The 26,876-nt window shown below is 34.4% G+C and overlaps 3 protein-coding genes across 14 annotated transcripts in view; 1 reads left to right on the top strand and 2 right to left on the bottom strand.

The window, feature by feature from the left end:
• Positions 1-102: 102 nt before the first annotated feature.
• LOC105146954 (Uncharacterized protein C22orf9-like protein) lies at positions 103-9,714 on the bottom strand. 2 transcript variants are annotated; one of them, XM_011057625.2, is made up of 9 exons: positions 8,609-9,714; positions 6,552-6,871; positions 5,248-5,511; positions 5,072-5,171; positions 4,193-4,495; positions 2,684-2,896; positions 1,653-2,270; positions 496-645; positions 103-272 (listed from the first exon to the last, which is right to left on the bottom strand). In XM_011057625.2, the coding sequence occupies exons 1-9, from the start codon at positions 8,730-8,732 to the stop codon at positions 232-234; spliced, it is 2,133 nt and encodes a 710-aa protein (XP_011055927.1). In that variant the 5' UTR covers positions 8,733-9,714; the 3' UTR covers positions 103-231. The 2 variants fall into 2 exon arrangements, with proteins under 2 accessions (XP_011055927.1, XP_011055928.1); XM_011057626.2 differs by lacking the exons at positions 1,653-2,270; positions 2,684-2,896.
• Positions 9,694-22,446, top strand: fat-spondin (extracellular matrix protein f-spondin). Of its 3 annotated transcripts, none has more exons than XM_087413904.1 (12): positions 9,694-9,793; positions 17,134-17,324; positions 17,454-17,638; positions 18,019-18,210; positions 18,376-18,662; positions 19,032-19,435; positions 19,913-20,084; positions 20,247-20,493; positions 20,781-20,964; positions 21,565-21,728; positions 21,803-21,988; positions 22,185-22,446. In XM_087413904.1, exons 2-12 carry the CDS (start codon positions 17,144-17,146, stop codon positions 22,263-22,265), a joined length of 2,283 nt encoding a protein of 760 aa, XP_087270030.1. In that variant the 5' UTR covers positions 9,694-9,793; positions 17,134-17,143; the 3' UTR covers positions 22,266-22,446. The 3 variants fall into 3 exon arrangements, with proteins under 3 accessions (XP_087270030.1, XP_087270029.1, XP_087270033.1); XM_087413903.1 differs by lacking the exon at positions 9,694-9,793 and adding an exon at positions 11,320-11,513; XM_087413907.1 differs by lacking the exon at positions 9,694-9,793 and adding an exon at positions 13,282-13,472.
• The window catches only part of Trpgamma (Transient receptor potential cation channel gamma), a 126,428-nt gene continuing 121,884 nt past the window's right edge, over positions 22,333-26,876 (bottom strand). For all 9 annotated transcript variants that reach the window (XM_087413864.1, XM_087413889.1, XM_087413895.1 and 6 more), the window contains one exon: positions 22,333-26,618. In XM_087413864.1, coding sequence (XP_087269990.1) covers positions 26,458-26,618 — 161 coding nt within the window. In that variant the 3' untranslated portion in view covers positions 22,333-26,457. The remainder of the gene's footprint in view (positions 26,619-26,876) is intronic.

The following is a 26,876-nucleotide window of genomic DNA, read 5'->3' as shown; positions in this document are numbered from 1 at the left end:
CATTTGTATAAATAGTCAAATAAAAGATGATATGTTGTAAAATTTGATTAATTAAAAGGGAATCACAGAATGTTGCCACACTGCTTTGCAGTACGACCCAAATTTGTAAATAATATTTGATTTATTATGTAAACTATACATTGTTATATTCCTTGGGCCAATTGTTGATATACGTACAAAATAAAAAAAGGAAAGTATTGAAATGAAAATTAGAATGTACTATACTGTCAGCTAAAACGTTAAGATAGGTCCTTCTCGGTGATCCAGAATATCTGTAACAGAAATTATCGCGGCTGAAGGAAAAAGATTGAACGGTTTATATTATATTTGAATTGCGTAGACAAAATTAATTTAATGTTCTAGATTATACCAACGTGTTTTATTAATAGAGACGAAAAAGATTTTATATAATAGCATAGCGTGGCCGAGAAACTTTCAAACATTCCATATAGATATTAAAAAATAAAAATGTTCATGTAATTTGATTTGGTTTACCTTTCGCTATGCTCCACCATGGTAACGTAATGTACGTTAAAAAAGCGTTCAAAGGTACGGACTGCGCTCGCTTCGTCTCTTTCCAGAAATGGAAGGTTTGGGTAAAACCTCTCATCGTCCAAAGTGGATTATATGCCCCATCATCCAATTCTGAAAGGAAAGAAATATTATTAATTACAACCCAACTCAAAGGTTGTAACATATTTCATGTCCTGCAATAATAGGACGGTTGTTTGAGTACAGGATAGATATTCATTCGAGCAATGAAATAGACACAAGCTTAAAATCATAGGAGATTAAATGCATCCTTTGATTAGGTTGTTACGAGTCACAGTGGAAAAGATGAACATGTCAAATATGTGTATATGATGCAGATTATGCACAAGAATTACAGATGCGCAAGAGAGCAAATAGAGAGCGTTTTCCAGCAAGGACATAGTAGTATGACACAGTAAATCATTTCATTCTTGTTTAACTAGCAAACAACAAGGATGTAATAATTGTATTATACTGTATTCTTGCTAGAAAACGTCCAGAATAAGGAATATCAGGATACATCAATTTTCACTTTTACTACGAAAAATGTATAATGATAAACCTCGTTGAAAATAGTTTTTCAATGTATAGAAATCACATTATGCAAGTTACACACAGAGAGGTCCACATTCGCTGAAAATGAATCACACACAAGAGTTTGTCGTTTACTTTAAGAAGAATTAGCACCTAAATGTTTTATGAATTCTTGCAGAAAACGAGTATTGAAAAATAGAATTAATATTACGTTCACAAAATGAATTAACTATATCTACCTACTTTTGATGACCGTGCTTATTATCGGAGGTGAAATTCGTGATCAAAAATCATTACAAGCATTCGAAAATGATCGAAAAAGTCACTTCCCAAACAAACTCTTTGCAAACCACCACCAGCATTATCACCCTCCGTCGCATCTCGTGTAATCACAGTCGTAGCTGTTTCACCATCCCATAAACACAATCATTGAAACGAATGCTTTGGATTCAGGTAGCACACGTCTACATTACGCACAACGATTCAATACAACAGAAATAATGATCAGTGGATTGCTCGCTCGTTGAGGGCAAAGGGATAGAGAGGTATGTTAGGGTGAGGGCACAGGAAGGGTAGGAAAAATTTACCCTGTGAGCCGGGGCGGCGCGGGAGCTCGCACCAGTAGTAGATCGCGGTGCCGTCCGGCGTGACTCGATGAGGGGGTAAGGGGTTACCCGCGAAGCTGCCTGAAAGCGCCCTTCGACGTCGTCTTCGGGGTAACGTGGCGCTCTGTCGACGTGTCGACACGACCTCGCCGTTGATGCGCGTCACATGATGAGCGTTCGCGTTTTTGTCTCTGATTTCGTCGTTCTTGTTCTTGTTCTGTCCGTAGGCGTAGTCCTCGTGATCGGAACCGGCGCTACGCAGACGGCGACGGCTGTCAGACCGTCTTACCCTGAGTAGCTCGTCATCGCTGAGTCGCCGGTGTTCCTCGTCGTCGTTCTCTAAACTGTTATGATGATTGAACAGGTGTCCGGCGCTGTATGGACGTCGTTTCCGGTTATTGTCCTCCGTAGCGGTAGCCACGTCGTAACCCAACGGCAATTCCTCCTTGCCGTGCACCAATATCGCGCCCGAGTCTAACTTCTGTCGGACGTTGTCGTCCGTCAGGCACCGGCCGGCCGGCACTAAGATCTCGCTGCCCACCTCTATGTGTTGGTGCTGGTGGTTCTGCTGATGATTGTTCTGCTGATGAGTGTGGAAACCTGCCGCGAGAACCACGTCGTCATTTAGACGGCGATTGCACCCGTGTCGCGACTACAAACGATCATGCTCCCGGTCTCTTTTCGCGCTTTGTTCTCCGTGCATTTATCTAAAACCACTTATTCCTTTTTCGGTGCAACTTGAACATTCTATTCACGTAAGACTTTAGCTTTAGTGATCAATCAAGTGACAAAACAAAAATATTTAGAAAAGTCTCTTTGTTCATAGTAACATACCATATATTCTTATCAAAGCTTGTTTCAAAGACATGGAACACGATGATACACCTTATAATTCGGAAAGGAGCTAAACACAGAGTTTCTACTAATCACACAAGAAGCGAGAGCGTCGGCAAGAGCAGAGACAAGAGAGACTGATCGGACTGATCGTTTTCAGCGCGAACGAGCACACTCACCGTGTGTCTCGCGATAAATCGTCTCCTTGCGTTTCGGCGAGTTCTCATTCATTCCGGATCGTTCCCGGGCATTACGTTGTCGTTGCTTGTTGTGGACGGGATGTTGTTGTAGTTGTTGCTGAGCCAATGGCGATCTTCGTCGACGTAACGATCGGGGACTCCTGCGGTTTCCCGGTGAGCCCCGGCCGCCCCAGCTGCTATCCTGTACATCGGCTACAAAGGAAAGAGCCGGCATGGCACGTGCGAGTGATTAGAGATAAATTCCTTTTTTATTTGTTCGTTCATTAGTTTTTTGTCATTTTTCGCAACATATGCGTTTGAACCAGACGTTAGAGTGTAGTGATAGTAGTAGTAGTGGTGGTAGTGGTCGTGGTGATAGTTATTGGTGGTGGTTCGTGGTGTCGGTGAAGATAGAACTGAATCTGTTCTTTTCTCTTGTATTTCTATATCTCTCTCGCTATTTCATCTACTCTTAACACTGTGCTAGTACTACACTAAGTTTGCCTAAAAGATTACTAACTGCATGTGAACACCGATCGGTCCAAGTCAAGACATTCGTTGAACGAGATACCGTTTCAAATAAGAGATTTTCTTTCTATAGTGCATTAAATTGCGCCGTTTAAAGAAATAAATGTCGAGAACTACTGGAGCAATAACGCACAATAGAAAAATCTCTTTTAATATATACATGCGGTCATTTTCTATCACGCTTTAATGCAGTTTTGATTCACACCTTTGAAAATATTTAGATCTATCAGCTTCGAGTCTATAGTGCCAGCATTGAGAAGAAGTGTGTTGCCGAGAGCAGGAGGCGTCTGCCTGATAACATCAAGACAATTGTGCATTACACAGATACAACATAAGAGCATGCACAGACCGAGAGTGGATGCGAACGAAATACATCGAGAAGAGAAAGATACTAAACGCTGTATGTGTCCATATCCATTTAATGCTATGTTATACTCATGGACATACCCAGAATTTGGGGGGGGGGAGGAGGTTTATCAATTCTGTTATTATATAAATAATTTTGGCCGAGGGTTATGTGTCCATTTGATCGAATGGAGTACATTAATATCTAGCATATATTCTGCTTTTTAGCTTGACGACCTTGCAAAAATTTTCTTTATATATTTATCATATACATTTTGTTAAAGCTTTAATTAACGAAAATAAAAATTATTATAGTCGTAACAAGAAGAAAAACATATTTTATATGACAACAAAAAATTTATACAAAGTTAAAAGTATAATTGTATTTTTTTTCATTAAAAATAAAAAAATAAAAAAATTTGGGGGTTTGAATTTTTCAAATTTTCACCTGGATACGCCTATGATTATACTATAAACAAATATCGTCTGAATTTTTTGAGCAGTCAGCTCGCAAAAATGTTATCCATATTTAATGCAGGATATGAATACCGGTCTAAGAGTGTAGAACTAAAAATCTAGTAAGAGTAGCAAAATCTGTTCTCGATTTCGTCTGTATTATTCATCGCTGATAATTACCGTCTCGAACATCACCGGCTTCGATCTCGCTGAGACCGTTCGCCATGGAGTCGAGACCCTCATTCTCCGATCGCGCCTTAGTAGCCACCGTATCTGGTTTCGTTCTCCAACCTCCGCGCACGAAGTTGTTCAAATTCGCGCTGGGATCGGACAGCCTTCGTTGATGGCGATACATGAAGAGTTCCTCTGCGTCGTCCCAATCGGCGTCCCACAAATCGGTCGCACAATAACCCGGCTCCGACGTTGGCGTCTCCGCACCGGAACCTTTCGGTTTTGTGACGGCCATCTCCGCGTGTCCCTTGCCTAAATAATTCCCATATATGTAAATCAAACTCTTATCGTAACGTATTGAACTCTTATATTTTTTGCGCCTTGCCGTATTGATAAATATAAACATTCTATTTTTCCATCTTTTGCACAAGCGATTGCGTCACGTTAAATAAAGGTGAAATGTATTCTCATTACATACCTACATCGATATTTTATGCTTAATTTTTAAATTATTTTAATATATTTTTTCACTTTCTATTTGTATTATCTGTATTAAAATAAATTATTATATTAAAAGTTGTAGGTAAATTATACACGGAAAAATAGTTTTGCTGAAGTATCTATCTAAAAATTTAGCTAGTAGTTATGTAAAAATCTCAAGCATAATGGGCAATGTTATAAAAAGTTTTGACATTCTAGCAATTTGAGCGTCCTGCATAATTATTTTGATGGTCCAACAAAATTATTTGCAAATCACTATCTAATTAAACTTTTAAATACTCCAGCAAAATCATTCTTTAATATTAAAATAGTATATTTAAATCATATAAATAAATAAATTAATTCAAATCGAGCAAAAGAAAGATATGATAAAGTTCTTACACATACCACGTGGTCCCTTCATTCGTACAAATTCTACTCTTTGCGAGGCCGCGCCGGAGAAAAGGCCGAATGTCATCCGCTGAGCCATTTTGGTGCTTAGACTCGACTAAAAGCAAAGACAACCTTTATCTTATATATTTAAATTTAACAATGCAAAAACAAACTAAATAATAAGAACTCACTCTGGCATCGTAAACTTTTTTCAAAGCGTCGTATCTGATCGAACCGAGGAAAATGACGCCCTGAATCGCGCCTTCCCGGTCGGAGGCGACCAACTCCACGCACACCATCTCCCCATCCCTGACTAAAATATCACAGAAAACTTCGTCGAAATTGTCCACCATGAAACATATGTGCGGGTATGTCATTTCCTCGAGATCACCCTTAGCATCCATACGCCGTCGACTTGGACTGGCGTATACTTTCTGAGAATGCCTTCGCAGTACCTAAAAAAAGTCGTGTTAATGGTTCTGGTTGTCAGTTCTACAGATAATGACAAATGTAAAATAAATGATTAAAATGAAATGATAATATAACAAAGATGCAGCACTGGGTAGTGTCTAAAAGGATCAAAGTTAAGTTAAGAAGTTAAAAAGTTAAATAATTTTAGCTTAACTTATATTAGTTATATTGCAGACTTTTAATTTTTAACTTAATTTAATTACGTTTAATCGAGAACTATTAACTTTTAATTTAACTTTCTTGAAGTTAACTAGGTAATAAACAAGAGTACCGCACGCCTACTTACAAGTTAAGCTTTACATTATGTGGAGCGATGCGTCGTGCGAATTTGTTCGTATATGAAACACATTTTTATATACGACATATTTTCAACAATTTTGATATTTCGAAATTTATTAAGTAAATTTAGTAAGTATATGTAAACCACAATGTAAACAAAATATGTATATAGAATTTTTAAGTAAAGGGTATACATATTATTTCCATTATTTATAAAATTGAAATTTTCTCTCTCTCTCTCTCTCTCTCTCTGAAATTATGAAACGAAACACATTTAACTCATAATAAATGAATTAACTTGTATCTTAATTAAATTAAATTTTCAAGGCTATTAATTTTAACTTAATTAAAAAAAATGTTATTTTAAACCTTGCAACTATGGTATTATTCCAAAATTTCTTTGCATAGAAAGAAGGTTTTAATAAAATCTAAAAGTTTATCTAAAAAGAATTTTATTGGACTATCAAAATAATTATGTAAGGACACTTAAATTGATTATACAATAGAATGTCAAAACTTTTTACAGCATTATTGTTACATTTGAATCTTCTACAAAATTATTTTGATGGTCCAACAAAATTATTTTTAGATCTGATACTTTAGCAAAATCGTTCTTTCTGAGCGAAAATAAAAAAAAGAAAAAATAAGAGAGAAATGTAATCGATTTGAATAATCAATCCTGTATAATATTCATCTATAGTATTTTTAAAATTCTTTTCTAATTCGATCGAAAGCTGATTCTTACTTGCAATTCCTTAGGGCTCGTTCTTGTACAGATAGCCAATGTAAGCGTGTAGTCGAATTGGTGCACAACGAGATTCAGGTACACAGTTTCCTCCCAATCGATATCGGGATCGCCGATCGGCAGTTTCTTGCTGTCTTTACGAAACACATCGACTTCAGTCTCGAACTTTGGCAGATATCTCGATGAGGTCTTCACGTGTTTCTTACGGACGAAAAAGAGTAGATCATCACCGTCGATAGCATGCTCTGCTTGAAAGAGGAAGTGACGGACAAACAGATCCGTCCAGTATGTTGTGCCCTGCAGCACGACGAATCCGGAATCTGATAAAAATGAGAGAATTTGCGTGTTTAAAGACTTGATAAATCAAAATTTGAAATCGAAAATAACGTTTAAATTTTTCATGTCAACGCGATGTTTGATTAACACCGAATTTATTCCCGACCGATTCGTTACGCGCGAAAGGGTGTACCGGAAAGGGGAGAGACACAACAACGAACACAAGAGGCGGGAAATATCAGGTAATCAATACCTGTTATGACGCGATATTGATGAAGAAAGTCCAGCTTAGAAACCGAGACAAATAATTGATACGTTTTAACTAGTCCTTTAACTTTCTATTCTGTTCAATCTCAACATTCTAATAAATACGATATGTATTAATTGTTAATTACAATATTTGGGTAAATAATGTTGAGAATCTTTTATTTAAATCACTGAATTTAAACCCATTCTCTAAAATGAAAAAGAATTAAAAGCGAAATAATATTCCACATTTAAGTAAGAGATAAAAATTGTGCAATTACATTATAAAAATAGAAATGTCAATCAATATAAATGCAATTAAAAGTTTTTAATTTATTATAAGATTGTATTATATTCATATAATAATATATATCAACGTTTCTAAAGATAACATAAGGAAAACAAATGACATGATTCATGGTATATATTTGTGTTATGATTAGAAACACGATATAATACATACATTACTCTACAAGTATTCTTCTTAATGCTATATAAAGGCATGTACCGAGTGATTACAGTCCATATAGGAGGGCAAATTTTAGAAAAAAATTTTAATTTAGTTGAATGTTGAAAGAATGTTGTTTACAGATAATTTAAAGTCATTAGATAAATAAGATGACTAATAATAAAACGCAATTTATGATAAAAAAATTAAATTTGTTTTCTATTCTTATTGGAAAATATAATATTTGCTATTTTATCAATTTATGTAATTTTATCGTATGCTTTTCATTATTTTTATATTGCAAATAAATAAAAGATTTTTGAAAGATTTTAAGAAAATTAATTTTTTAATTAATTTAACTTTTAAAAAAATATCAGATGATATTACATCTTAAAAGGCTACTTGAAATATTTTAGTCCATGGACACAAAATAAATTACTGTGGCTCCGACTAATAAAATACATAGTTATAGCGATTAGCGAAACATTTATTAAACTCTATCGTTAACAAAAATAAGTAGACTAAATGAGCAATCTTCATTATTAAGCGCATTCAGAGCGATGAAGATATTATCTAGTGTTAAGCAACTCGCTTACAAAATATTGTAATTAAAAAATATTTTCCGTGCATTAAAAATTATTTTTAAATCTTTTCATCTGTGTTATCTAAATTTTAAAAGCTTAAGGCATTGAGAAATAAATTAAACTGCACAAGATACTTAAAATTCTTTTAACATAAATTAAAAATTTGATATAAATAATAATAAAGATATGGACAGGTCTTTTTACATTCAAAAAATTGAAATAAAATAAAATAGAGAAAATATTAGTTTCAAAACAAAAATTAAGCAAAAAAGAAGAACAATTTTGTTTCTTTGAAGTATATCTCCCATAAGCGAGACGGTTGTATATTTCCTATCGGCGGTCAACCCTTCAAAACATCCCCTTTACATAATTCCTGGTTAAAGCACACCCTAACTCGGCTTGTGTACGTTCTCACCCTCAATGTACGCACACATTATTATCATGCCCCCCCTTACTCGACAGATATGCTGAACCGCTTTACCCCAGCGGCAACGAATACGAACCATCCTTGAGCATTTGCCTGAGCTCTTTTGTCCTCTGGAAATTAATCTCTTCGAGGAGCTGCTCCAGCATCGTCGGGGCTCTAGTGAGGCCCGCCGACGATGAACTGCTCGCCAAGCTTGCCATGATAGACGACGAATTGCGTGCCTCTTCAGCCTTCCACCTGGGATCGTCCCGTTCCTCTCGCGTTTATCAATTGTCTGCGTCTTCCACCTGTATGCGTCTATGTTCGCAAACGTAAACGTCCTTGGCCTCGTCAAATCAGGAGCGGCGTACGCGATGAGCGGCGATGCCTCTCTTGAGGGACCGGCGCAGTGCGGCGGCGCGCTTGGAGAACCGCTCCGGCGATGACGACGACGGATGACGGGCAATGATGAGATGATCTCACGATGTTCCCATTTCGAAGTCGAAAGCCTTACCAATCGGAGAAACTGCAAGGCGGTTACGACGTTCGCGTCGTAGGCGAGCGAGGCTGGATAGTCGCAGCGAGGAGAAACGTCAAATCGAAGCCCCTCGCGCGGCGCGGCTCGGCCGCGACTGACCGAGCACTTGCCGTGGACTTTTGTCGATAATATAACGCATGCGTATGTCTCATCGTGACTGTCATTGTTGTTGAGGCGCGATATTCGAACGACACCCGGTATAAGACCTCGGCAATGATGTCGATGCATTCAACGTCTGCTGGGACTTCAATTGATTCGCCTGAAGCCCAATCGAAGATATCTTCTTCTTATTTCTCGCGAAAGATGAAATAAATTTTTGTGATATTCTCGCTGTCTTATTAACTTTATTCTGTTTTGTCTAAAATATAATGCTCGTTTATTAAACGAGGCTTCAAATAAGAATCTCAATACCGATTCGTAAAGATCGACCGATAATCTGGAATAACAGTCTCTTCGAAATTTCTCTTCGTCATTAGTTTCGAGTTCAAGAGAAACGATTTGTAAACCCCGTTGAATATTCGCATATCTTTGGACGCACCACTGGTGTTTATCGTGGATGTTTCCGCATTATCTTTAAGGCGTCGTTAGCGATATACACTGACCCAAAACTGACCCCGCGACTCGCGATAAAATTCTTCGGAATACTGTCGGTTCACTAGAAACGGAGTACACGGCATCCGATTTCTCCATCAGTATCTGTCGGTTTGACCAGCGAGAACATTCACGAGTCTTGTACATCTGCCAGTGAGTAATCCACGATTTCTGCTCACGATCTATTCAACTGCATAATCTGATCGAACGGATGTGTCGCGAAACGCGTCACGTAGGCAATTCTGTGACTAATCAGTCTATTGTGGAGTTTGGTTACATAATAATATATTCGCAAACACGCCGATCTCTCTTTTTCTCTCTCTCTCTCTCTCCCCCTATATATATATATATATATATATATATATTAGGTGTTGGAATTAATTCGTAGCGTTTTACAAGTGATGGGAAGTACTTTCATTAATGTATTTTTTAATGCTCATGTGAAATAAATAACATTCTTTCATTAAAAACGCTACGAATTAATTCCAACACCTAATATATATAAGTGAATTCACAATTTTTATATAATATATATATATATACTGAAAAAAAAATGGTATTAATTAGAATTCTCATTCACTGTTAGATATCAAAAAAGCAATGGCATCTAATCCCTTAAGTTAAATAACATTGTTAAATAACATTGTGTTATTTTTAAATGTTACTTCTAAGTGTGTTAAAATGTAAATCAATTCATTCCATTGTACTTAGTTTCAAAATAAACAAGATTCATATTGATATGTGTACTTAGTAAATAATAAACTAAATTTTATTCAAATTTAATATATTTTTTGAGTTAAATTATTTAACGTCATTGTTTTAGTTAAATTAATAACATGTTGAATAGGAGCAATAGTGATCTATAGAAATGAAAAAGATGAAGATTGAAAATAACTTAAATTGAATAATTTTGACATTACAAATTTTATTAAACAGTGTTGTTAAATGTTGATAAATCAGAATTTTCTGGTTGAATTTATTATAATTTTAATTCAGATAACTAATTTTTTTCTGATTAACATGATTAGAATTTTCTGACTCGTATATTTCTATCAAACATTTTTTTCAGTGTGTGTTTTTTTATGTGTGTGTGCGTGTGCGTATTGTGATTAGAATTTAAATGAGAATCTTGTTTACCTCGGACTGATCAATACAATTAATCTTGTGTCATGCTTAATGATGTTGACATTATGAAAATTTATTCTCGATTTTAATATAGTTAAAATTATGAAATTCAAATTTCAAATAATTGGATGCATTTTGCATGTGTAACTATTTAGATATATGAAATGTAAAATATTGCATGTGGAACATTGATAAGTTTTGCTCAATTGAAATTTTGAATATTTCTGTCTACTACAAATGGAAAAATTTCAGTATTTATTTTTTTATATAACACTAGATATAATTATTTATCCTAATTTTTTATTGATATTTAATTAAATAGTTCATCAGTTTAAATCTAATTATTAAAAATTGATAAAGATATCTAATTATCTCGAAAGTTTAAATTCAAATCTCTTTTTAATTAATAACTTAATTTAAGAGTTACGATCTCTGATCACATTATTCCGTCGTGACAAACAATTAGATTTGACCGTGGATAAAACACCCCGAAGCCGTAGAGGTTTGTAAGTGCGTGAAAGGACCAAGTGCTTCATAAAAGAAGCTGTTCCCCGCAACGTTCATCATTCCGCGAATTATATCTGACGAGGATTCGCTCGTCAATCGTCCAAGTTTCCGTTTTTCTTTTGCTAGTGATATAAATGCGTCTTCTAAAAGTCATCTTTCATGTATTACGCGGGTGCATTAATTGTGCAGTGAATAAAGTACGCTGTGTATAAGCTAAGCGGATCGGAAATAACATGGTAAAGTATGTATAAATTTAATTGATGGACGCTCTCAATGAAGCTTAGTGTTTAAGAAATAAAAGGTAGCTGTGGAACGTTTAACAAAACGGCTGTAGGGCGGTTATCGATCAGCGTCCACCGCGAAATAGTTATGAATTAGTAAAAGCAATGTCGGCGCACCGCTTTCATGGCTAAATGGCAAACGCAATTTTCGAGACGGCCTGTTCAAACATAAGTGCCCGAAAGCTTCGCAAGTTGAAATTTTAATAAATCGTAGATTCAACTAGTTAAGCCGACCATTACGGCAAATCAGTGATTATCGCTCAGAGGCAACGTAGTCAAACATAATAGATTAATTGAACGTGATCAATTTGACGCGATATCGCGTGATCATGCGTGATAATGATTTGAAATTGCACTATGTAATGAATCACAGGCTGGGGACTTGAATAACTATGTTCATTTGTATTATGGCTCGTTAAAGTTGAAAGATGGTCAAGTCATACGAGGAATACAAACGTTGCAGATCTCTAATAGCGAATTGTGCTAACGGAAGACACATGACTCATGAATTTAAGCCATGTCAATTATTATCATGACAACACTAGTAACAGTAAAATAACTAATTAGATGTATTTGTAATCAGTAATCTGTTAGTAATGAAGAATCATTTCATTGAAGAATTGTTCTAAAAATAAACATATCAATAAATGATTAATAAAAAGATGATTAATCACATTTAAAATAAATATCATTTGTTAAGTATTATAAAATGTTATTATGCTAAAAATATTAAGAAAATAAATACAGTTAATTAAAGATCGTAGTATACTCAAAGAAAAAGACATAGTGCCTTTACAAAAATCTAATACTGAAAGACGGTAATTAATTACTTATTTTAAGTAATGAAAGCATTGTTGTCCAGTACTTTTAGTACTCTAAATAAGTAATTATTTTATTGTCTTTCAATAATAAATTGGCCAATAATAAATGTTAGGTTATTTCTGTAAAGGTAATAAACTGTAAAGATGACAACTAGTTTATATGTGGAATTAATATACATAGATAAATAAATTATTTTATTTATTACAACTATTTTAGTTATGACAAGTATCATATAAAATAGCTTATTAAACTGCATACATTAACATTATAAAGTTTGTACAGCTGTCACCTTTATTCGTTACTAGTTTTTTAGTATAGATGATTTCTTAGAAATAATATAAAAGAATATCATTAAAGATGTAATATTGAAATATAGAAAGAATGTCTTTAGCAATTATTTTGCAGGGAAAAATACAGTTCAATTAATGCTTTAACGTATGTAATTAATCATAGGCGCAATTTGTTAAAAGTGATGTATTACAAAATTTAAATATACGTGACGGAAAAAGAAAAGATGATTTAATTTATTACATGTCTACAGGGAAAAATAAAATATGATCGAGTGTAAAGATGCATCGTATAAATCATTATTCATATAAATGTGCAATAACTAAAATAAATTTTATTGTACTAGAGATAAAATACGACAATAATGAAATACTTTAATACGAAAAACGCACAGATGAAAATTAATTAATCACAGAGGAAATTAATTATTTACACATTTCTAATAAATTTACTAAATACGGAATACAGATTGAGGTGTATTATGGATCGAGTGCGTGTTGAGTGCCCATACTATTAATTATTTCGCTAATTGCGGGCGTGCTGTGACACGCATAAACTCACCCACGCAAGCGTTCGCGAGTAGGGATATAATGGAGAGTACAAGTTTGACCGTACATCATATATGCATCAGTTTTCATGCGTATGTACATGCGAAGCAGTAGCTATCGCAGCCATCACCGAGCTCTATATAATTTCAATGTGAAATTTACGATTAATGAATACACAAGAAAGATGAAACCGTGAAAGTGAATATTGATCGCAAAATCTATTATAAACTCTGCTAAAAAAACCAAGAATAAGACCACGTGGTAAGGAACACAGCGATATAAATAAAATTCTCGTGAAAGCGCTTAATTATTAAGTAATGTCCAAAGGATATACAGGGTTGGCCATATTCGACGGAAAGATGTTTTTTTTTCAATCATGGGAAACGTCGTTACTCGATCTAACATCTCTTTCCCATGATTGAAAAAAAAACATCTTTCCGTCGAATATGGCCAACCCTGTATTACAAATATTTTTGAAACAATGAAAAAATTATGAAAAATTACAGTTTATTTAAAAAGCATATTTAAAAGTAATATAAAAAACTTCTCTCTCTTAACAGAGATTAGAACCTAAAAATTATTTCAATAAAAAAAGTGTGCTCTAATAGAAATATAATTAAGAAGTAATAACAAAATTTCAATTTTGTTATATAAATATTTTAAAGATAATTTTTGTAAAGTTTTATTGAAGTTTCATTAAAAGATTAATTGTTTATTTATACAGAACAACTATCCTCTACACTGAAATTTTGCATAAATCGCCTTGAATCTACTTGTACAAAAAAAATTGAAATTTTTGTCAATAATTTTCACAATGATTTTATTTTTAATGATAAAAAATAAACTATAAAATATGTTGTTAAATAAAAATATAATGTTATTTACACAATGTTTATGTATACATATATAATTTATTTTGCAGGAATTGCAATGTATAGATTATTAAGTAAATGATTGGTTATTTTTTATCGTTTGCCGGAGATTATAATTATATTCAATGATTAAATTTATCGCGAGAATTAAGTGGAGTGCTTGATATGCTTGACACACGAGAAGTATTTCACTTTCACGATTTCTTAACGTAAAAACTCGCGGTTGTCTAAGCATCTCATTGCATCCTCCTGCACGATACATTTTATGATACATACGACCGATACTCTTCGAGATTTCAAGGAGCATGAAATTCTCGAATTTCTCACACATCTTGTACATCAAATTTCATGAAGAGACGCTTCCGTATCCGGAGCGCGTGATAGACGGAATGGATCGCACTACGTACCGAGAGTACGGAAGATGAATCTCTCGGGCGCTGTGCTCTGCAATTTCCGGTCCTACGGGGTCGTGCACTGCCCGCTCTTTCTCGTCGTCTTGCATCGTTCGTCTCGCCGAGTCGGCGTTCTAGAAACCTACAGCTACTTACATACACGCTTCTCGCGAGCGCCGATCTCGAAAGCCGGTCGAGGCGAATTGGCACAAGTCCCGACCTAGTTCTTTCAGTTATTCAACTGTAATCGGATGCACTAAGCGCGGAATATGCACGCGCTTCGACTTCGCACGTGGTTGCAATAACGTCGCGAAGCTTATCCGAGAGACTTGCATATATCCTTCTTTTTATGTTTAACATGTGTGCATTTAAAGATCTTAAAAAAAAATAAATATGTTTCATTCTGCGAGTAATCATTACTTGTTTAGTTTTCTTTCATTTATATTCGGATAAATTGTTTTTTCTAAATGTTTCTTCCATTCCATGTACTTTTATATCTTTTTTATATCTTTTTTATACATTAAATATATCTTTTATTTCAACACTATGTGGTCAACATTATGTGTTCAGGCTTTTATTTTAATTTTATTATAGTATTAATAATGTCTCAAAATTCATGTGAGAGACTCGCACGTATCTTTATTTTTATATTTAACGTGTTTCTTCACGTATTTATACAGAGCTTTCATTTTTAAAAATAAACATATTTCATTTCGATTATAATCATTAGATTCAATCTTCTTTAATTTATATTTCGATAAATTATTTTTTTGAATGTTTCTTCCATATAATTTTATATCTTTTTATATCTTCTTTTACTTTAACATTATTCATTATATGTTCAGACTTTTATCATTTCAATTTATTTTATTAGCATTTTATAACTAATGGATAAATGCATATCTTAAGGCAATCATATTTTATTACATCGTCTTGACTACTTTCTGCTTGTCTAGTATGGCGAAGATGTCGATTAATTATAATAATCGGAGTGTGAATCTTGACCAAGTGTCTTGATCGTGGATTACTTGGGGTCACGGATTGTATAATCTTGATTTATTATAAATTTCTCGTGATCATATAATAAAATATCACGAATCTACACACAGAGAAATAAATGATAGTTTGATAAAAAAAAAAAAGGAAAAAATTCGCTCAATTATAAATCTATTGAAACGTAATTATGATCAATCTCTTTTCCGTTTCGCAGAATTTATTTATGAGAGAGTCCTGCCGGAGATAGTAATTAGCATTCTCACAATCCCTTCTCTATGAAATGAAAAAATCGCTTCTCCATTATCGCTGCGAGAATCGAGCATCATTAATAGTAAATTATGTAACACAATTACTATTATATTATGTCACGCGATTATATATGAACTCGCACGATCAATTTCAAAATTGTTCCAGATTTAATCACGCGGGTCCTATCAGCACAATTTTTTATATAAATATTAATAAAAAAAGAAAAAAAACAATTTTATTTTATCAATTAAAAATGTCAGTTTTATTAACTGTAGAAAAAATATTATCCCGATTATATTTTTGATTCAGAAAGAATAAAATATTTCCGAATCTTCTCCTTCCGTCGTCTATTCATAATCTAACGATTTCCCAATTGCAGTTTGCCCGCAATTACAATCTCCGTTCTCTATTTGCGTTTGTGAAATCGTGCTCGACTCGCGATCCACTTGCGATTATGCATCGCTGTTTTATGGCTCAATAAAGTACAAGGTGTTTCTGTGGCGATTTATCGTTTCAAATCTAACGTCTAACAATAATGGTCGGAAGAGGTCAATGGAATTCGGATCATACGACTGTGTTCATTCGTCGCTTTACAGATGGATTCTGACAATAGCGATTAAAATCAGCTGAGATTCGCACGGTTTCGCGACGCTGTCAATTGCAGCAATTTTCTTAGCAGAGTAAGCGAGGCGTGAATTCAAGGACAAAGTCGGCAGAATGTCATTCTCGTGTTACAGATTTCATACAAATGTTGAAGTATGGATTTACTCGGAAAGAATGATTTAGAAACTTAGATAGATACGGATCTGAAAATAATTTTGTTGGATCATCAAAATAATAACGTAGTACGCTTAAACTGATTAAAGAATGGTTGCTAGAATGTTAAAACTTTTTGCAGTAGTACTCCCATTATATTTGAGTTTCCTATATAATTATTTTGATGATCCTACAAAATTATTTTTCCGAATCTGTATCTAGTTAAATTTTTAGATAAATTTTCAGCAAAACCATCTTCTCTGTATAACTGTTAAATTTTATAACAACTTTAATAACAACGATTGTATTGTATTATAAAGAATTTTTGCAAAACATATGATAAAATTGCATAATAAAAAAATGGTAACCACATATATTTTTTATAAAAATGAACACTGTTGAATAATTATAGATAGCTTTGAAAAATTTTAAATGCATAAAGAGTCTAAAGGCTATAATATACAAAATATTTAAGCAGAAAACAAATCAATATTTTAAATTTACTATTATTTACGTTATTGCCTTATATCTCTATAACTCTGATTGGCCGATTAACTTATTAATTATATCTTATTGCCTTATGTTTTATGTATAGCTTTAAATTGCTTTAAGCAAGTTGGGAATAACTTTCGAAATATTATATATAAAATGTTCCAGATATTCCAAAATGTTATTTCTAATGTTGACGGCGTGTCTTCTCGCTGTGACTCACGCCGGATGTCCCATGAGACCAACAGTGGAACAAACTTCCACGAGCAGGACGGCAGGTGATGGTGGTTACAGGATTCTTATCAGCGGACAGAACAACGGATACATTCCGAATGCAATTCATACAATTAACTTGCAAGGTTGTATATACCTAAAAGATTGTATAAAAAAATTAGTAATATATAGGAGACGGGTGAAAGATTTCAGTAAACGCAAAAAATATAAAAAAATTGTAAATTGTCGCTTTTATAATTAATGTGATATTTTAGGATCACAAACACATGAAAGACTGCAACAATTCACGCGCTTCACGCTCACGGTGACTTCGCAGCACGCGCCGAATAATCCTTTAGCTCGTGTTGGTTATTTCCAACTGTTTCCGGATTCTTTAACTACCTTCAACGAGGATTGCATTAACACGATCTCCGAGGCAACTGAGTACCCGAAGTCTGAAGTACGAGTACAAGCAAATATATGCGTGACTCTTTTAAAAAATTATAAAAAAATAAAAAAGACATTAATATACTTTATTATTAATATACTTTATTAATACATCTTTATAAATATATTTTTTTATTAATATATAAGATATGCACAGATTTTCCGTATATATATATATATATATATATATATATATATATATTTTTTTTCTTATTTTGGCTTATAGAATATACTGTTGAAATCTGTGTGGGAAATCTGGATATATCAGGAAATACCTTATATATTATTTAAAAAATAATAGTAAAAATGTATTAATTTCTTTTTTATTTTTTTATTTATTTAATAATTTATTCGTGAAAGCCTAAAAAGCTTAATAATTTATTTTCTTGACAGATCCAAGTAATGTGGCGGGCGCCACAAGCCGGCTCCGGGTGCGTCATTTTTACCGCGATGATTTTGGAGAACAACGTACGATGGTACGCGGAAGATGGTGCTCTCATTAAGACTATTTGCGAATTGACAAACACGGAAGTCGATAGTTTAAACGAAACTAAATGTTGCGCTTGCGACGAAGCAAAGTACTCGGTAAGATATAAAATATTTCGACAAATTTGACAGAAATATAAAAATTAATATAAAAATTTTATATTTTTTCAAATTTTATAAATAGCGTAATTTGTGTTTTTATTTTAATTTATGTCGACGTTACGATGACAGATGCACAAAACATAATCAACCTTATCTTTTCAGCTAACTATGGAGGGCATTTGGTCGAATAGAACGCACCCGAAAGATTTCCCATTTTCTGCCTGGTTGACTCATTTTAGCGACGTCATCGGTGCATCACACGAGCCAAATTTTTCCTTCTGGGGTAGAGATCATGTCGCGACGGATGGTTTTCGACAATTGGCTGAGTGGGGATCCGCGACGGGCGTGGAAGCGGAATTGAGAGAGAAAGCCAGGCACCTCAGGACGCTTATTAAAGCTGCCGGTCTATGGTATCCTAATGTTAATACAAATACAACGACGAGCTTTAGGTAAACATAGTTCGCTTATGAAATATGCATTTGGCAAAATATTAAAATTATTTGATTTCAATAACTGTAGTAATTAAATATATATAATTCCTAAATTTTATATTTTAAATAAATTATTTCAAAAGAATATTGTCAAAAAAGTTTGAATAATAAAAACGGAACAGTTGAACACGTGTCGCGATTATACACTTTTTAAATACTATATTTATATTAGATTAAGACATTGATTTTTTTAATATTTTCTCTTAAAAATAATAACAAGATTTTCAACAATTTAAATACATCAAATTCTCGATAATCTTTAATTTTATTATCTCGAATAATCTTTAATTTTTTAAATCTATCAATTTTATTTTTATTACTTTTCAGGGTAGATCGAGGACATCCTCTTCTCTCGGTAGCTTCGATGCTGGGTCCGTCTCCCGACTGGGTAGTAGGAGTGAGCAAATTGAATCTATGTCAGAAGGACTGCACCTGGACGAAGAGTATGATAATCGATCTTTATCCTTGGGATGCCGGTACTGACAACGGCATTAGTTATATGTCGCCAAATTCTGAGACGAAACCACGTGAAAAAATGAAGCCGATAACAACACTCTATCCGGAGGATCCGCGATCACCGTTTTATGATCCGTCCGGTAGGCCCATGCACCCACTGGCCAGATTGTACTTAAATCGGGAAAAAATTATTCCACGTGGATGCAGCGAGGAACTTCTGCAGCAGCAAGTAACTGATTTAGAAGTGGCCGAAAATACTGAGGATACATCGAGACGTATGCATGTTATGTCGTATTTTTAATAGTTGATCTTTTTTGAAAAAAAGCACTCAGAGAAAAACAAAGTGATGGCAATTATAAAGTAAACTTTATAAAAAATAAAAAAAAAACTAAAAACATGACAATAAGTTTTATATGTAGAATTAATGTACACATGTATGAATTAATGTATAGTTGGATAAGCTATTTTATAGTTACAATAATTATGAGAGAAAGTTTCTATATTAGTCTCTACATTAATTCTACATACAAAATTTATATAATTATCGTCTGTCTTTTTCTCTGAGCGCAGTCTCAGAGAAACTTAGAGATAATTCTTGTTACTGCTTTATCATCTATTACGATATTTGTTAGTGCCTTATCATCCACGATATTTTAATGACATTGTCATCAAGTCAATAGAGATTTTGAGCTTCATTAAAGTTTGTGAACTTCATCTTGGTAATTTAACTTTATTTTACTTTGAATTTTAAGCGGAATGCCAGACGACGGATTATTCGCCGTGGTCGTCGTGTTCAGTAACCTGCGGTAAAGGCTTAAGGATGCGCACGAGGTCGTATAGAATGCCAGAGAAAGCTGCTATGTTCAACTGTAACAGACAGCTGGTTTCGAAGGAAATGTGTGTCGCGTCTATTCCTGAATGCTCGTGAGTGCGTTCACGATTCCTTTGTCGCATTTTAATGAAGATTGAAAAATTGTCGAAGCCCAATAAGAATGGAATTGACGCGAATATAATATGTATTTCATGGATCAGTCGCTAAATAAATTTGAATCTTCATGCATATGTAAGATCGATATGTTATTTCAGGGGGGAGGAGGAGAGTGAAGATGATATAATTTCGCCGCAGAGCGATCCACTTTGCGAAACCACCGAATGGGGCGAGTGGTCCGAGTGTTCGAACACGTGCGGGATCGGTTTGAAAATGCGAACAAGAAGGTTCCGCGACCATCGCGGTCGCAAACGATGCCCGCTCGTGTCGCTCGTCGAGAAGGAGAAATGTATGGAACCACCATGTCAAGCGGGAACGGAAGAATTGCTTGATCCTGTGTGCAAGGTGCAGATTTTCAAAATCTATCTTGCCGCACACTTAGAGAAAAATATAATATAACTATAAAAGAGTCAACTATACAACTTTTATGTAAAATTAATGCACATATTGAATAAAACATGTATTTTATAGTTATTACAAACATAATTATTTTATTTAACTATGTACATGAATTTTATATATATATATTAAAAACTTGTATTGTTGCCACCTTTATAGTTGCTATGTCTTTTCTTTGAGGTAAAATAAAGATTCATCGCACAATAATTTACACAGTTTGATAACGATTTAAGGTGACGGATTGGTCCGATTGGTCGCCATGTAGTGCTTCTTGTGGCAAAGGTGTGAAACTGAGAACCAGATTGCTGATAGTCGATCCATCGCTGCAAGCGGAATGCTCTTCGCGCGTGGAATTACTTCAGCAAAGGCCATGTCTCGTTCAGTCGGACTGTACATTTGACATGGCAACAGCAAAAGGTAAAAAATATAAGAAATTTGAAGAATGTTTAAAGAACAAGGCTTTTTCCTTCGACAATTAAGATTAATCGGAATCAACAATTAAGATTCCGGAACTGACGCTAAAATCTATGACACAGTTATTGACGCAGGGTTTGTAAGACCCATTTAATTTGTATTGATTGAAAGACATTAATGAATTTCAAGGAACCAAGCTGATACAATGCGTACAAAAAAAGAATGGATATTAAATTTATTTTAATAAGAATAATATAAATGTGTAGATGTAACATAAAGAAACTGAATTATTTGACATTTTTGTATAAAACGACAATTACCATAATAGTAGATACAAAAATTAAGAATTAACAATAAATTCAAATATAACAATGTATTTTTTATTTAACATTACTTCACAGAAAAAACTGATTACTTTTATTTATCAAAATCTGTGTTATTAAAATAATCACGTAGAGGATCCAATTCAATGGACCCACCATTATCTCTGGAGAAATATAATTGAGTGGATCCAAGCTTCCCAGCTCCGGAGAGTTAATCTTTGCAACATGCATAAATTTTTGCAGTAGCTTCTGAAAATTATTATATTTATCTTTTTTACAGTCGTGTGTATGGAGGATGCAGATCCCGGCCCGTGCAGGGGTTACTTTCAGAGGTGGGCTTTCAACCCGCGGAAATTAATGTGTGTATCCTTCGCGTACGGCGGATGTCGTGGCAACCGGAATAATTTCCTAACGGCGGACGAGTGTGGCAATACCTGTAATGTTGTAAGTGACAACATTTCATCAAAAATCAACACGCGCGAGCGGGATGGAGATGTCATCTCAATTCTTGTTCTCAGGTGAGAGTTGCCCTTACTGGCCAGGCCTTTAACGAGACCGTAAACCGAGATCAAACACCTACCGACTCGTTGACTCCTCCTCCGCCACCTCCTCCCGTGGATTGTGTGGTGACTCGTTGGTCAAATTGGTCGCCGTGTAGTGTCACTTGCGGCGTTGGTCGCGTCACAAGTTATCGTACAATCGAGGTAAGCTAATTGGCTTCAGGCTGTTAGACGCGTTATTATTATATTAGTATTTGCGGAATTTGTGGTATATATGGCTCGCTGGAATAATATAAACTGTTGTGTCAGTATTATTAATGAAGTATGACGAAGCTTTCGTATATACATAATATTATTACGAGACCTTTCCTGATAATATCATATTGGTTTATGCAATTAGCGAGAGGCTGCAAACGGCGGTCGTCCCTGTCCGAAGAAACTGCATCGTCGTTATCGTTGCGAGCTGGCGCCGTGCGAATGACTCTTTACTGATATTTAAATTAAGATATGCATACGTAGTAGATTAAGGAATATACTTAGGCAAAGGATCTGTCAAAAAAAGATAGTTTAATTACATCTGCAAAGAGGTAAATCTCTGTAAATTTTTAATCTTATTGTTAGAACGTACGAGACCTAAATACACGAATGCATAACGTGGATTATGTCCCGTGCGTAGTTTGATTATTTCTTATATTTCTCTGCTCCCGATGCTTTTCCTATATGCCAAAAAGCTTTATGGTAACGAAAAATTAATTTGATTAAAAATGTTTAAGTATCAAAAACCATTTTGGATTATCGTGTGTATTGCAAATGAAATATTTTAATAACTTTACACTTTGCAAAGCGATCCACGTTGAACATTCAACAAATTAATATTAATCGATGCCTTCATAAACTATCAATGTACATTACTGCCAGTCCTCTATTGCCAATATTTATCGCCTTTTAAAGTAATCGCGTTACAAACATTCCATGCTGTATTCTTTTTACAAAGTGCTGGATATGAAATAAACGGATTATCAGAATAAATATTTATTAATAGTTATTTGGTTTATATCGCCTGCTAACTCCCATCGAATTTCAATCGATACTACAAAACGCGGAATCGATATAATTGCTTTATATCGGATGGAACGTTTGTCTCCAATAACATATCCGTTCAAATTTAATGTATTCGAATCCCGTCGTTTGCAAATTAATATTGCGTCCATCAAATGAGGTGGTTAACCGTAATATTAAATTTGTGGTGTTGTACGGTGGAAAAAACAAAGAAAAACCTTTTTGGACAATTTTTGCTAATGTTTTAATACAAATGGAAAACGCGAAAATTAAATTCGGAGTTGGATAACCAGTTTATTCTCACCTCTCGTTATTCTTGCATTTTAGCTGCACGTTTTTTAAATAATACGTCATCTCGAGCAACATATGGATTGCTCGAGCGATTAATGCCGCAAGTGTCACGCCTGTTATTCTTATGTTTCAACGCATAAATTTCTTACGTAGAAATTCATGTGTCCATAATTCACTACGAACTCTGAATTGCGATCAGCTGTCTTTGGAAGATGTCCAAAGTCGCGTGCAACTCCAAGAAGTCTTTTGACGCCGTATATACGCGGCTTTCTATTACTTCTCGTATGTTTTCGCGCAAAAAGTCGCATATGATGTAGAAACACGAACAAATGGAATACTACTTCATGCATCTATAATCGTAAGAAAATTCGATTGGATTCGCAGGACTGTCGTTTTATTCAAATAATTCCGTTTTATTGTAATCATTCCGCGCTTTATCTTGCGCTTATTGAAATCATTGGTTCCACTTGCGTTTTGTTCGTTTTTTCTCTTTTCTTTCACAACAAATACTCGCTACTTATCACCAATTGGGAAATCTAACTTCACACAGTTACATTAATAATCTCATATAAATAATACACGTAGGTGGTATAATGACTAAATCACTGTACATCTACCAAGAACGCCAAACCGTCATATTATGTTTTTGAAATTATACATTAGAGATGTGTAAATAGTTCGAATTAGAATCGAATAGAATCAAATTATAATAAATTCGATTTGATTCATTTTCAAAACTGAGAGATACAAAATCGAATAAATTCGAAATTTCGAATCGGTGATTCAATTTTGAATCAATCACCTATTTTATTTACTTCATTTATGCATGGCTCTTTTAAATTACATGTGATTTATTTTCATTTATTTGAAAAATCTGAAAATAATTTATTACTTTTAAATTAGCTTTTAATGTAAATCTGGGAAAATTTGATTTTAAATCGATTTGTTTTCAAGATTTGATTCGATTCGATTTGACGTAAAAATTTCAAATTCGATTTAATTCGTTTTCGAATATGTTATTAAAAATTTAATTTGATTCAATTCGACCTCACAAATGCTTGATTTATACATCTCTATTATACACTAACTCTCTACGCAAGTAAATAAAATTTTCTTTTATAGTGTAATGCAGGATTTTTCAACCAGTATGCCCCGCGGTAGTGTATCACAAAGGATCTCCAAGAGTGTCACGAAAAGATAAAAAAAGTAAATAAATTTAAAAATAAATAAAAAAGCGAGTAAGGTGCAGAGTGAAAAGTATTGTAAAAAATTATGAATATTATTTAAATTATTATATATTGTGTTTACTTTAATCTTTCATTTTAACCAAACTGATATCGTCATTGCTATAAAATCACTTTTAATACAATAAAATAAAAACCTTTGGAACCTTACTTTTTATTTCCATATATTGTTTTGAAGATATCTGATAATATATCTAAGCTGAGCGTCGAAATTTGCATTTAATATTGTACGTTATTCAATGCGCCGCGAATTCAACGAGATTGAAAAATGCTGATGTAATGCAGCATGCAACTTCTTAAATTCATTAAATAACTCTCATTTAAAATTTACCTTTGCTTAAATCGCTTAATTATTTCGCTTAATTAATTCGCTCAGATCCCGTTGACCCTATTTCATTTAAAGGAATATTTCTTCGGCAGTTTGACCCGCTTGGTAAATATATAGTGCTTCTCTCAGTAATGATTATATATCTCTCTTATGCTGTTATCGAGATCACGAGAAGATCGATGACGAATAGGAGGACGAAGCGAGCGAGCAATTGGACAGTGCCCTCAGGGGCGACTTGCTCCTCAGGAACTTACCTGTGGTGCTGATCGCGCGGTTCGTTTGACATTAATGATAGTAATAATTGTTATTAATGTACATACACGTAATATCTAAGAAATAGTACGTAATATCTAGGATTCTCATTCCTTTAGGCCACTACTCGACTATGTACTACCGGCGGGTTCTTTGGTCGTGCCACTTGTATCTGCTCATCTGTGCCTCGCGAGAATCGATTCGATCGCTCGCCGATTTGACCTGGCGTAACGAAAGATTTAATCATTCGATAGTCCAAATATAGAAGAGTTACGCGTTGGATCGTTAAAAGACGACTCGTTAATAGTTACGTGCTTATAAATAACGAGCGATTGCTTCTCGGAAATTTTACAGAAATTTGAGATTTTAAAGATCCAGCCGCCTCTCCTTTGACGCAATCTATTGTGCATATCTTACGGAAAAAAGTTATTGTATAATTGATTCTTTCAGTACCGCGCGTTTGTGGCCGTTCTAAATACTATCATAGAATAAAAAATAATAGAAATCGTCCATTGGCAATGACTGATTATCGATTAGTTCGTGTGACTAGAGTGAGATAAGTATATGGAAAAAATTAAAAGTGAAAAAATTGAAGAAATAGTCGCTTGAAAGGAGCTAAGAGGCTACGAGATTCGCTCTTCAGTAGACCAGCTCTCTGAAGATACGATAGATTCAACATCTGTTCAGGTAACGCAATTCGTTGCGTCCCTCGACAGTTAACTTATAAGATAATATAACCATGTTTTTTTCACCCTTCTGTTACGAGATCTGACAGACTAGTGTTGGCTAGGCTATTTGCCATCGACTCATACATGCCACTTCCGTTCTGGCAGTAGTAGTAATAGTAATAATTCTCAATACAATCTACCGTCGATCGTTGCTCAAAGACTGCCGCGAGAAAGTACTGCAATCAATCATATATGATATTCCATCATCCCAACTAATTTAAAAAATAATTTTGAATAGTAGTAATACAAACACATAAAATACGATCTTGTATACTGCTGCTCGAGAAAATTTAAATTGAAAAAGATAAAAATATAAATTTACTACAATACTCATAGAAACTCTCCTTCACATGTATAAAATTAAGAATATAAAAATAAATATATATAAAATATAAGTAATAAATATGACGTACCAATAATCTTGAAGTGAAATTTTGAGCCGTTATTTCATTGAAGGAAGTATTCGTAGTAAAAGGATTGGTGAAGGGTAGAGGATGATATCCTAATGAAAGATAGGATTTCTTCGAGATTTCCGATCGACGTCGCTCTTACGTTTAATCGGCATGGCGCGTCGCGTCGCGAGAAAGGCATCATTGTGCGTCTGCCGACGTCGAGACGGTCGTGCCGCATGCGTACGTGCATGCATGCACGATCGTCGTCGACATCGTTCTAGCCTCATGGCCGTTGTAAACGAAGCTCGTAGCTGAGTTCCGATTGATGCTTCCTGTGTCAGCTGGTCGGCCGCCGCCCGTTGGCGACATATCCGTTTCCTCAGAGCCAACCGGCGGACACGTCATGGCCGGAAATCGGCTCGATGCCGGGAAGACGTTGCAGCTGTGTCGCCGATCCATTTCGCTTTGCCATGATCGACGTCGAGCCACTCGCCACTACGCTCTCTTCGGTGGTCGATGGTGTCAGTGGAACGATAACACCTACAAAAAGAAACAAGGATGGCCACGTTGTACATATATAAATGTCTTTCTTGTTTATAAATATCATACTTAACAAAAACATTTATTAATATTATATAAATTAGAAAGATTTTATGCGAAATTTTTATATGCAAAAAATAAATGTAAATTAACTCTTGATGAACAGGTCCCCCGTTTAGCACATCTCCTTTTATTTTATAAACTATTCGTGCAATTTTGACAGCTTGATTTAAAAGATAATTTGATGTTTTGTTCGAT

This window comes from Acromyrmex echinatior, chromosome 1, assembly GCF_024713525.1.
Source record: "Acromyrmex echinatior isolate Ae372 chromosome 1, ASM2471352v2, whole genome shotgun sequence".
In the NCBI taxonomy this organism is placed as follows: domain Eukaryota; kingdom Metazoa; phylum Arthropoda; class Insecta; order Hymenoptera; family Formicidae; genus Acromyrmex; species Acromyrmex echinatior.
The sequence above is the reverse complement of the archived record's forward strand: the minus strand, read 5'-3'. Positions and strand labels throughout refer to the sequence as shown.